Source organism: Hyaena hyaena, unplaced genomic scaffold, assembly GCF_003009895.1.
Source record: "Hyaena hyaena isolate Hyena2069 unplaced genomic scaffold, ASM300989v1 scaffold_395, whole genome shotgun sequence".
NCBI lineage: Eukaryota > Metazoa > Chordata > Mammalia > Carnivora > Hyaenidae > Hyaena > Hyaena hyaena.
In genome coordinates, this window is record NW_024081029.1 from 1,336,798 (window position 1) to 1,349,582 (window position 12,785).

Below are 12,785 nucleotides of genomic sequence, written 5' to 3' on the forward strand. Positions count from 1 at the left end.
GTTGAATTTCACCATTAGTTAGTTAGTTACTGTATTAATCCACAACGGCTGCCTTAACAAAATACCATAGACTGGATGGCTTAAACAATAGGAATTTATTTCTCACATTTCTAGAGGCTCAAAGTCCTAGATCAAGGTGCCAGGTGATTTGGTTCTCTGATGAGGTACCTGGCTTGTGGATGGCAGCCTTATCATTGTGTCCTCACATGGTGGAAGAAGGGAGTGAGGTCTCTGGTATCTCCTCTGGGGCCCATCATGAGGGCCCCACACTCATAACCTCCTCTAAACCTAATTACCTCCCAAAGCCCCATCTCCAAATCCTATCATAATGGGGGTGAGGATTTCAGTACATAAATTTGGGGGGACACAGTTCAGTCCATAGCAGTTTCTTGGTTTAGGCCACTTTGGAGGCTGCCAAAACCCACAAATGACTGATTTGAATTTTACAGTAGAAATTCTTGAAATATTGAAATAATATTAATATAGTTAATATAATTGGAATAGTTAATAAAAGACTTGGCAGACCAAAAAGTCTGGAGTTTCATAGATGAAATTTATTTTGACTGCTAAGACCATCACTGAAACTACTTCTTTGTCAGTGGCTTAGCACTATTTAAAAAATACATATTTAACACTACCGACAGGGAATCTAGTTTTAAATTTCCCAACCTACTATGTTGGCAGAAATTATAAAGAAGGGAGACAGAATAAGTTGGGGGATGTAAGGGCTATCACCTTTTTGCCCTAAGGAATTTTGATTATCTTATAGATATGAGTCCTGATAACATTTTTGTAATGTAAACTCTAGGTAAAATATTTTTCTTAATATTTTGAAAAAGAAAGGTTAAGGACACAGCTGTTTTCAAAAATGTCTCAGCAAACTCTAGTTCTTAATCGCCTTTTGCTAGCTGAAATGAAACTTAATCTGCTTCTAAGTAACATGGCTTGGTAGTATCTGAAATCCAGGCTCCTCGCACCATTGACTTTCTATAGCTGAATAATAATGTCATGGCATATTAAGGATAATTGTGACAATTGACAGTTTTTCATGTGTGGGAGCTTATTAATACATGGATACCTTAGTATTTAAAAAATTATTCATCTCAATAAGTGGTATTTGGCTGTTTCAATTTCTTAGCTAATTTGAAACATAAAAAGTAACCATCTAATTTACCTGTCTAGAGCCTGCCAGCATGTGAATCAGTAATCATTTTTTGGATTTGTTGAAGCAGAGGTATGTTAAGGCATGGAGAAAGTCTAGACGCCTTGTATAGATCACTCCAAGAAAACCTGGATTCTATGAAAACAGGTTCTTCAATTAATTTGAAGATGCTAATATATGGATGGCTAAGATGAGTTAGTTACACTCTAACCCATTAAAATGGAAACACAGACTTGTATACCATCAGGACACTTTTGGTTGCAAGTGACAAAAAAATGGTCTCCGATTACTTTAAGCTAAAAGGGAGTTGTCTTGTAAGATTGAAAAGTAGCTGACTTCAGGCATGGCTGAATCTGGGTGTTTGAATAATGGCAGCAGGAACCTGCCTCTGCCTTGGTTCTGAGTTCTTCCATGTTTATTTTATTATCAGGTAGGCAAGATGGCCTTGCCCTGAGAGTTGCAAGATGGCCATCTCCACTCAAAACGTTTATTACTATCATCTTAGGCACTTTAGCATAAAGTGAAAATTTATTTCTTGGAAACTCCAACAAAAGGCTGCCGCTATTTACTCTGATTGGCCTACATTAGGTAATTAATTGCTGTGGCCAAAGTTTGTGACATTCTCATTTTCCAGACCTGGGTCACAGGGAGTAATTCATCCTCATTGAACTTCTAAGTATAAAAATGGTTTTTAGAAGGAAAATGGGGTGCTGTAATCAGAAAAAGAGATTAGAGGTGCTGAATGGGCAAAATGTAGTAACAGATAACCACTACAATGCATGTGTGTATTTTAAAGATTTATTTGTATAGATAGCTTTATTTAATGATTTCTCAGTTCTTACAGTTAGGAATGTGAAATTGAAGTTTGAGGATTTTATATATATATTTAAGTGCATTTTTAGAGTATTGCTATAGTCTAATAATTAGATAAATTGTGGAAGCTTTAGCAACCGTGGTGTTGGCCCACAAACTTTTAACTCTGAATGGAAAGAAATATACTATAATAACTATGTAAGCCAGTTGGTGATAGCACATTGATAACTTAAAGAAATAAACAGTTATTTCTTTTTATTACTTTGGTTTGAGAGCTAAGACTTTACCAGATGGTGAATTTTGCCAAGGAGAAAATACAGAATCAAGAAGTCTTCATTTAACCCGCAGAAGGGAATTTGAATGTAAACTTGTCATGCTCCGTATGAATTGTTTATTATGATCATTATTTCTATTAAAATTTTTTTTGGGGGGAAGCCTGTAGGGTGGCCACAGTGGGGTGTTTTCCAGACCAAAAACAAAAGGGCATATTCACAAACTGCCTTTTGGTGGATAATGAACTAAATGTTTACTTAATTTACTTTAGGACTATTTCATATGCCATTATGATGTCTGCCTCTTCTGAAATCCAGTAAATTTACTGTCTGTATTGTTCATATAGCACTTTTTTTTTTTTTAAAGGAGATTATCTTTTAGAGAGTAGTGGCTAAAAAATGGGCTTGGAAATAATGCAAGCGGGTTTGAGGTTTTATCCCTTACTAGTTGTTTGAACTTGGGGCGGTCCCTTAGTCTCTTGAATACTCAGTTTCCCTGTCTCTAATATGAATAATACAAGAGACCAATAACAGCAGATAATTCGTATTTTTGTGTAAAATAAATTATATAATAACTTAAGGGCACTTAACAGTACCATGTAACCATTCAAAAATGTTAGCAACTGTGTATTACATTCTTAATGATAGCATTTCCCCCCTTGCTTCCTGAGGATAGGGACCTTATCTTAAACATATTTTGTATACTCTCAACAAATAGCATAGTGTCTCATATACTAAAAACTAACAAATATTAAGTTATCAAATGAGAATGTAAAATTATATTTTAATTATTGCTAAGCCTCAAGGAAGCAGAGGAAAGGAGCAAGGAAAGAACGAACGATTTTTTGGTGAGAAACTGGGGCAGAATATATATTGTTCATTCTTCCATTCATTTTCTTATTCATTCATTTATCCATTCTTTTTTTTTTTTTTTTATAACTTGACTACGCACAAGGTAGGCACCAAGAATAATTTAGGTGAGTGAGTGAGTGAAGAAGCAGGTGGTTGGCTTAGTAGAGGTGCAAAGACCAAGTACAGCAATGGGTAACACACAAAGTGGTGGATAGTAAATGTCTTAATAGAAGTGCAGATTAAATGCTGTGGTCCCTCAGGGTAGGAAGAGATTACATCTACCAGAGGAAAATAGCTTGGTCAAAGTGTTCATTCTTTTATTTGCAGCTTACTCAGTAGGAAACAGTGACTGTGTTTCGGTCCCTGTGCAGCTACTACAAAGATGGATTAAGGGGAGGGTGGAGTAAGGACAGCTTCCAAAACTGAGGTATTTTCCATTTCAGAGCTCTTAATGGAAGCTTCCTTTTGCAGATGGTTATGTTTTCGTGTACTTGAAAATGTCCAGGGTTTATTCATCCATATCTAACTCATTAATTTAATATTTTAAGTGATGATTAAGTACATGGAACTATGTTGGTCTTTAAGGAAAGTACATAGATAGACCCTGTCTTCCAGGAGATTGGTGATTAGTTGGGAGAGAGGTCACATCAACAAAAGTTGAGTAATAATGACCAGCATGTATAATTATTGGTGCCTAAATGATAATTCAGACAAAGTGTTGTTATGGTTCGAATAAAAGAGAGATTCACAGTTCTGTGAGTGGTTAATATCGATTATTAGAAAAGATAGAATTTTCAACTGGGCCTTGGAAAGTGAGTCAGCGTTAGATAGAAAGGAGAGAAAAGACTATAAATAGAAAAAATGAAAAAAGATCTGAAAATTAGCAGGTATGTTATTTTCTTCCTTCCTCTCTTTCTCCCTCCTCTGTCCTTCCTTCCCTCCCTCCCTCCCTTCCTTCCTTCCATTGTTCCTTTATTGATCAACAGTGGGGCTGCTTCCAAGTTAGAAAAAAATGGTGCCATAGATACTCTTGGGTCCATCTCTTTGTTCAGGATTAATTTTTAAAGGTAGAAGTTCTGGGTCCAAACCCAGAAAATTTTGATTTTTAATTGATATTGCTAACTTACACTCTAAAACGTTTATGTCCATTTATAAGGTAGAAAAGGGTATTATTTCTTTGAATACCTAACAATTCAAATCTTTGCTAACATGATGCATGAAACATGTTTTATTCTTAATTTTTTAATTTTGTGAAGTTTAGTTTCTAATTACGAATTTTGGTTTCTAGCATTATCCATTTTCACTTCATTATACCTTTGAATTTTTAATTTTAGCCATATGCCTGTTATTAGATTATTCTTGTTTTGTGAAGAGCAGCCTATTCTATCATTGCAGCGTCCCATGGAATCTCACCCAAGATCCGAAACAGAGTTTTTAGAGATCTCAGACCTTCTCTTTTAACCTTCAAAAGATGGTTTCCTACCTGTTTCTTTACTATCCAAATCAACACACTGATTTCCTATTTGAGTGGACAGAACTTTTTTTCAGAAGTGTGATCTCCATAGAGAAATCGATGTCCCCATTTTGATCTAATTTTCTGTTAACATGTGAATTCTAGCTCTTCTATGTATAATTTGTTTTAGACCTTTGCACAAATGTGTCTAACTCCTATCTCTATAGGTCCTGGTTTCAACCCATGCTATCGGGGGGTTCTTCCGCTTTGGTGACTTGGTAGATGTGCTACCCTAGGCAGGTGCATATCCTCACATTCAGACAGTGATAACAAGAAACATTCCACAAATGGTATCTGGCATAATCTAGGTAAGATTAATCTTAATTATAGTCTAGTTAAGATTTAGATTGATTAATGAATAAAGCACATTGCTTAGAAATTATTATCCATTGATCTAAAGTCAACCAAAGTCTTTTTTTCTAATATTAAAGTATATAATTAGAGGGAAGGGGGGGGATAAATTGGAAAACACATTCACATTAGTTGTTCTCTTTATACACTTCAAATTTATACCTAATACTTTTTTCCTCCTGGACACCAGAAAGAACACCTGGGTATTCGGGAAGAAGTTTATATTTCTCCAAATCAATTTCTGGAAAAAATGTGTTGCTTTCAAATTCCTGTGTGATTTTTGTCACAGCCAGTCTAGGATGGCCTGGCTTGTTCCTAGTTTTCTTATAAGCAGAACTGCCTCCCACTATCCAAACCATGTCCACTTCCTTGTTAATTCTGGTTGCTTAGTAAGTTTTAAAGCATCATCCAGAATTTTGGCTAGAAAATCAGCTCCTTGTGAATGTTCCTTGAGTTCTCTACTTAGAACTAAATTCTGTCCTTTAAAGGCTAGGTCTTCTAGGGAAAAGAAAATCATGTCTTCCTACCCATAATCACAAAATTCTGTTTACCTTCTGCTGAGGTTGTGGTCATTCTCTGGAAATACTTAAATTCATTCCTGAACGGGGGCCAGGGTAGGTTTCTGTTCTTGCCGAAGCCCAAGTTCTGGGACACAGGTTAGCCCAAGAACTGTGACAGCAGCAATAAACACCTCTGAGCTTGCTTGTGACACTGGAATTCCTGGCTGAGCTTGGTGCAAAACTGAGTAGGTATGTTCTTCTGTCACTAGACACTTCTGGAGTGTTGTAGGAAACCAGTTGGACACGCAGATTGGGGCCAAAGTGACATGAAAGGCAAACTGAGAGTTGACTGTTTAGCCAGGCATGGTGTAGAAGTGTCCTCTCATGCATCATCTTTGATCGAAGGACAGTGGCTGCTCTGAGGCCACGTTTAGGCTCAGCAAGCGTTTGGTTGTGATGATATGTAGGTGATATGTGCTGTGGGTGCTAGTGGTGGGAGTGGGTATTTTTTTTTCCAATGTGTGTTTTTCCAAAACACATTCTAACCAGAGGGCAGAATAAAGAAAGGCAAAAAAAAAAAAAAAAAAAAAAAAAAAATCAAGGCAGATTAGAGGCATTAGCTTGGCTTTGATCTACAGACCTTCTGTTCTGACAAAGGTGATTGGATTAATTTGACAGTTTTTCTCTCTCTCCTTTATTTCCTGTCTCCCTGTCACTCTCTCTCATTTTTCTCCAGGTTCTCTTTTGTGATGAAACTAGGTTAGTTATTACTTAGAATCATAATCTCTTCATCTGTAATGCAGGTTGATTTTCTGATGTTTTCTCCCTCCTAGGTATTAAAGTGAGACTAAAGAGGTTTCATTATTTTCCACTGTTCTTTTATTGGCTGTTTCCCAGAAAGGTACACCTTTATGTTCTCATTACCAAAGCTACTAAATTCACTGAAGTAACATGTGCAGAACTTTTGGCCTTTTTCTTTCCTACCTTATATATTTTCAACATATAGGGGCTCTTAGGGACAATATCTTCTTAGAAGCTAGTCAGGTTTTGCTAGTAAGGGCTGGCAATTTTTAAACTAATTTAAACCTTGTATTTTAACCTCTATAGTGATCATCACCATCCTATTTTTCAGGTGGGGAACTTGAGACACAGAGAGGATAATTAACTTGTCTCAGGTCACATAGCATAAAGTAGCAGAGTTTGAATCCAAATCTAGGTAGTTTGGTTCCAGAGTCTATATGCTTAATCTCAACGAAGTGCCGTGTCTTCTGTTTAGCTCATTTCCCTGTTTGATCAAAAGTTATGGGGAAAAAATGAATTTATGACGTTCTTCATTAGGGAGACTCTCATTCTGCATATCTTTATGTTAAGAATGACGTTAGAGATTGGGAAGGATATTTGCTGACTATAGAGTATGCCCCTCCCACAGGTCTATAGTTACAACACAGTTGCTGTGGCCTCTTCTAATTTCTGGGGAAACCTAGGGGATCAACTAAGGAAAGAAACTTACTAGAGTATCAAGCAAGTTTATGACATGAGATTTTGGAATTTTATTCCAAAGGAACTGTTGTACTGGTCGCTCAGAAGCTGTGTTTAGTACATAAGACAACTTACACATGAGACCCAGAGTGTCTGAACTGGTAGTAATGTGACAGCCTCCTTCCATTCCAGTGTGTGGAAGCCACAGCTAAGTCTGTCTGATAAGCGGTGAGTTGTGCTTTCTTAATTTGAGGATCCTGGACCTCAGAGTAATGCTCCTCGGATCAAAGCTGAGCAGAGATGTGTGCTGTGGCCCTGCAGGAGAGTCTCTTTTGTAAAGAGGAGGAAGATTTATTCTTCTCTGTTAGAGGTGGAGACTAACTCACATCACGTTTTTATTTTTTTTATTTTATTTTATTTTTTTTTATTTTTTATTTTTTTTTCACATCACGTTTTTAGAAGTGAACAAAAAATTGATTCTCTAAATGTAGACTTTTCCTTTCCAGAAGCTAGTTCTGCCTCAGGGATCTTTGATGTTGAACGTTGATGAAAAGTCCAATCAAATCTCTGATTGTCCGTTTCACATTTTTCTAAATTCTGCCCATCATTTCTTAACCCCCATCATTTCTTTCATGACTCCCACGATTCTCTAGAATGATTACACTTTCCATTTCTTGATTGGAAAGGCATTGCAAGTCTTTTTACATAAAAGTTCTGATGAAAGTTCTGGAACTTCTGATTTTTTTCTCACAGCGATGTTAAAAAGTTTCAAAGTCACTTTTTTCTAATTACTGAAATTAAACATGTTGTGTTTTATATTAATATATGTTCAATTATCTTATTTGAATGTTCTGCACAACACAGAACAGTTTGGAGATACATTTTGTTGGTTTGTGCACTAATTTATTCATTCATATAACCAATTAATTATTCACTAAACAATCAATTAGCTAATTTTTGTGTCCCTTTCTAGGGATGTAAACTTGATAAGAACAAGGATCTTGTCAAGTTTTTTGCTTTATCTTCAGAGCCTGAAACTCAAGCCTATTTAGAGCAAAGGCGGTACTCCGTAAATACTGCTGAATGAATGCATGAATGAACTGTGCACACTGCAGAACAGATAGAAAAGTAAAAGGAAGAAAATAGAAGCCCTAGAAATAAACTGTATAACATTTAAAAGTTGTATATATAGGCCGTCCTTGCTTTGCGTGGTAGTGTAAGGCCATAAATATAACTATTCAGGCTCAAGTTATGCAAAACCATCCTAATAATCAATGGGAAAGGCTACTATTTTTCTTTGACTTTTAAAAATTTTTGTCAGATTATTAAAATCGCTCTTGCTGGGGAAATGAAAAAAATAGTATACCTGATATTTAGTACACTCTAAAACATCAGAAGCATCAAGACTAAAATGTTTTGTTTCTTCGTAAAATCTTCTCAGAAGTGGTTGAAATAGTGCTTGCCTTCGTCCCATTGTACAACTTAGCAAATGAAGCAGGCATCTTTTCTGTGTCAGCCGAATGGCATACTCCTCTCTCTGTTTGCGTCTGCTTCCAACATTTTCTCCTTTTTGCTTTCCAGGTCAAGAAATGTCTCTGAGAGTTCCTTTAATGTGAAGTGGGCCTTTTTTGTGTCTGGGTTTTTTGTTTGTTTTCTGTTTTGCCAGCAGCACTTCCTCTGGGACATCTTCATCATTTTGGTGCAGCCACTTTCCTTATTTACGTTGCTACGTTTGTGTGCTACGCAGCGTGCCTTTTGACTGTGTCTCTAGATTCTCTCATGTGGCTATTGGCAGCATTGTCAACCTCCCCATGAGCAGCGTTCTGTCTTCTATAACCCCCTTTCCATTTGACACAGATTTCATTTCCACCATATCACTTTTTCTGTCTGTACTCTACTTTCATCTCTGTTGGCCACTTCCCTCTTTTGATCATTTATGCTATGTGAATTTATCATTGAAAGATAGGAAGGCAACACAGGTACTCACTTTGCTGCCTGTACATGAACCGGGTACCAAATGTGCAGTGACCAATCACTGATAGACTTTGCAAAAAGCATTATGATTGGTCACTGATCATGATGCGTGTATGTTATTTACATAGTAACTTAAAGACTGAAGAGCTAGCAGTGAAGTTCGTCCTTTATGCAGTTACTCACAGGTAATACACTTTGCTAACTGAAATGTCAACAGTATTATTAGAGGACTGGTGTTCTTTAACTAAATGGTGGTAACTGAAATTCATGCACATTTGAACCATGCATAGTGAGGGCTCCCTCAGTTCCAGACTTTATTTTGTGGGTATATGTGTATTTTTCCTTTACTAAAGTGGGGTCCCTTTATTTGCATGATTTTGCAATTTTATTTTCATTTAATCTGGTATGTATGTCAAAAATAATAATATTGACTTCATGCTTTTTTTAATATTTATTTATTTTTGAGGGTGGAGAGGGGTGGAGAGAAAGGAAGAGAGAGAATCCAAAGTAGCCTCCATGCTTAGCGTGGAGGACAACATGGGGCTTGATCTCACAACTGACCGTGAGATCATGACCTGAGCTAAAATCAAGAGTCAGACGCTTAATTGACTGAGCCACCCAAGTGCTCCTTGACTTCATGTTTTATAACCACATGGTAATTTACTGGATAGTTGTAGTGCAATTTAACCAATCCTTTTTGGACATTTAGGCTTTTATTTTTCATAGTTTTTTATAGTGTTGCAGTGGATACCTCTGTCTTTGAGATAACAACTATTACTTATTTGGAATAAATGTCTTTCTAGTGGTAGCATTACTGGCTCACATAATGTATATACTTTTAAAACATTTTCATATCCTTCTGAGTTTCCCTTTAGAAATACATTCCCACTTAGGCTTGTATCAGGGACATAAACTGAGAAGTGTTGATGCACATGTTCTAACTCTCTGGCAACGTTGGGATTTTCACTTTTAAAAGCATTTGCTAGGGGTGCCTGGGTGACTTAGTCGGTTAAGCATCCGACTTTCGCTTAGGTCATGATCTTGCAGTTTGTGGGTTTGAGCCCCGTGCCGGGCTCTGTGCTGACTGCCAGCTCAGAGCCTGGAGCCTGTTTCAGAGTCTGTGTCTCCCTCTCTTTCTGACCCTCCCCTGCTCATGCTGTCTCTCTCTCTCTCTCTCTCCTAGAAATAAATAAAACATAAAAAAATTTTAAAAAAAGCATTTGCTCTTTTCATAGATAAAACGTATCTATTTTATTTTATTTATTTTGTGTTATTTTATGTTATTTTATTTTTTAAGAGAGAGCATGCAGGGGAGGGGCAGAGAAAGAGGGAGGGAGAGAGAGAATCCCAAGCAAGTTTGCACTGACAGTGTGGAGCCTGATATGGGGCTTGACCACAACCATGAAATCATGACCTGAGCTGAAGTCAAGAATTGGATGCTTAACTGACTGAGCCACCCAGACACCCCATTATTTTAATAATTACTTTTGATGACTAGTTAGGTTGAATACTTTTCATGAGTTTATTTGTAGTATTTTTTGATCTATGGAATTGCATTTTGTCCCAATATAGTAGTTTTCAGATGGTAGGGATTTTCTTTTTTTATTGAGTATATATATTTCTGCAGTGTGTGTGTGTGTGTGTGTGCGTGCGTGCGTGTGTGTGTGTGTGTGTGTTTGTACACAGATGTATCTGTATACCTGTACTACATTCACATAGATATACCATTCTTGGCTTTACCCAGGGATTTTAAAGAGTATCTGTGCACCTTAGTTTTGTAATATGACCATCAGTTTTCAAATAATTTCCTTGTTAAAAAAAGGGGGGGGGATTAACCACAACCTGAGGGAAGTTCTAGTTAATTTTTCATTACATGATTTTCAGGAGATAGGGTCAAAAGGAGCTAGAAGGGCATTCAATTATGTGCTTTAGTGTGTCAGAAAAGTTTTTTTCTTCAGGCGTACAATATTTTACTTGGGCTTGTTTTTCAGGTGCATTGAAGTGTGACTAAACATTTTTGGGTATGGCCATTATGTAAAGAAGAGGCCCCGTCTTGTTAAATATTCCCTCATCAACTTTGCACTTAGTGAGTTACAGGCAGTGAGGATCCTGTGAGGGCATGAGCTTTAGGCATTGGACAGAAGGAAGGGGGGTGGGAAGCCAGGGCCTGGGGTAACTAAGGATTGGGGTGCTCTGTTGCCCCCTCCCACTGCTGTAGAAAAAGTGATTGGCTCAGGCTAGTTTCTGTCTACTAATTTTGGACAGGTCATAAGTGGGGAAGGAGGGACAGTCATGCAGTTGGACCTCAGCTCATCTGAGGGCTAAAGGTTCTTTGTGACACTCCACGCAGAACCAGAGCCCTGTCCTGGAGAGTGGTGGCCATCTGAGATACAGTTTAGGACCGAAGGAACAGAGAAGGACTTTGACTTCTTTTGTCTTTAGGTTGGGGATAAGGGAGGCTCAGCAAGGAGGATGTCCACAGAAAACGTGGCTGGGAAGTCCAATAGCCCTGGGGACAGAGGAAGAGCTTGGAGCTACACTTTCCTCAGGGTTGTCCAGCCAGTGTTTAACCGCAGTATTTTCACTTCTGCAGTCTCCCCTGCCGCAGAACGTATCCGATTCATCTTGGGCGAGGAGGATGACAGCCCAGCACCCCCTCAGCTCTTCACGGAACTGGATGAGCTGCTGGCCGTGGATGGGCAGGAGATGGAGTGGAAGGAGACGGCGAGGTGAGGCATGGCTGGCTGTGCAGTACTGACCTGGGAATTAAGTGCAGGGCAAGACTGTTGTCTGTGAGCACCTTTCTCTCACCTTCACACTTTGAATAACTGATGAGCATCATGTTGGCTGGGTTAAGGAATAAAAGGATTCTTTTTCTTCTCTTTCATGTTGATGTGGATTCAAAACACCCTTTGTTTCACTGCTGGAGCATTGTTTCATTGACTCATGTTGTAACAATTTTAAGCTTTATATGAATTTGAAGTACACCTCCCTTCATATGCTATTTAGTAGTAAGATATCTTAGATAAACTCAAGCACCCAAACATGATAGGCTAGAGAAACATGTCCGCAGTTTCCAAATGCCAGGGTGTCTTGTGAATATCATGTCTGATTTTTTTATCCATTCCCAGTTAGGAGGGAGGTTGCAAAGACAATGACTGTTTACCCACAAACTTGCCGTTATTCCAAGTAAAAACATGTTATCTTTTAAGTATCCAACAAAAGCCAAGTAGAAGGTTCCCTTGAGTTTGAAGTTTAGAGACCTGAGTTCAATTTCAGATTTTTCACCTGTGAACTGCCCAGTACTCAGTTTCTCAGAATTTTGATTTCATCATCAATAAAATGATGCCTCCTACATATAGTATATATGCATATGTAATGTATGTAAAATATGCAATACTACTTAAGATTTGTCTAATGATAGCATGGGTATTTATATACATGCCTATATATGTGTATACATATGGAAATGCTTTGTAAATTGTTAAGCATTACAGATACATCTAAGGCTTCCTGTGTCTCACAATAATAGAGCTTTTCTTTCTCCAGGTAGATTCCATTATATATTCCATGCTGTATCTTGTAGGATATAGAGCAATTATGTAATACAAAAACTTTGATATAATGCAGTTAATGGTGTCTCATTGTCCTAGTCGCATGGAGATTCAGCATATTTCACTTTCATAAGAAAAATATTGTTAAGATACACCTTTAATAGTCTGTAATTTAATGCAAATCAATTAAATTCAACCGGTGTTTTCTGAATGCATAGTATATGTCAGGCACTCATGAAATACTGGGAAAAAAGAAGTGAGCAAAAGTATTTTATTGAAGAGTTTCAAATGTGTTCAGTATAATATCTGAAATAA

General features: G+C 37.5%; 1 protein-coding gene and 1 pseudogene across 3 annotated transcripts in view; one reads left to right on the forward strand and one right to left on the reverse strand.

The window, feature by feature from the left end:
- The window catches only part of SLC4A4 (solute carrier family 4 member 4), a 299,108-nt gene that overhangs the window by 81,262 nt on the left and 205,061 nt on the right, over positions 1-12,785 (forward strand). For 2 of the 3 annotated variants that reach the window (XM_039251771.1, XM_039251773.1), the window contains exon 3: positions 11,510-11,645. In XM_039251771.1, coding sequence (XP_039107702.1) covers positions 11,510-11,645 — 136 coding nt within the window. Of the gene's footprint in view, positions 1-11,388; positions 11,646-12,785 lie in introns of those variants that run through there. The other variant, XM_039251772.1, reaches the window with a different exon arrangement.
- LOC120244967 lies at positions 5,092-5,620 on the reverse strand (annotated as a pseudogene).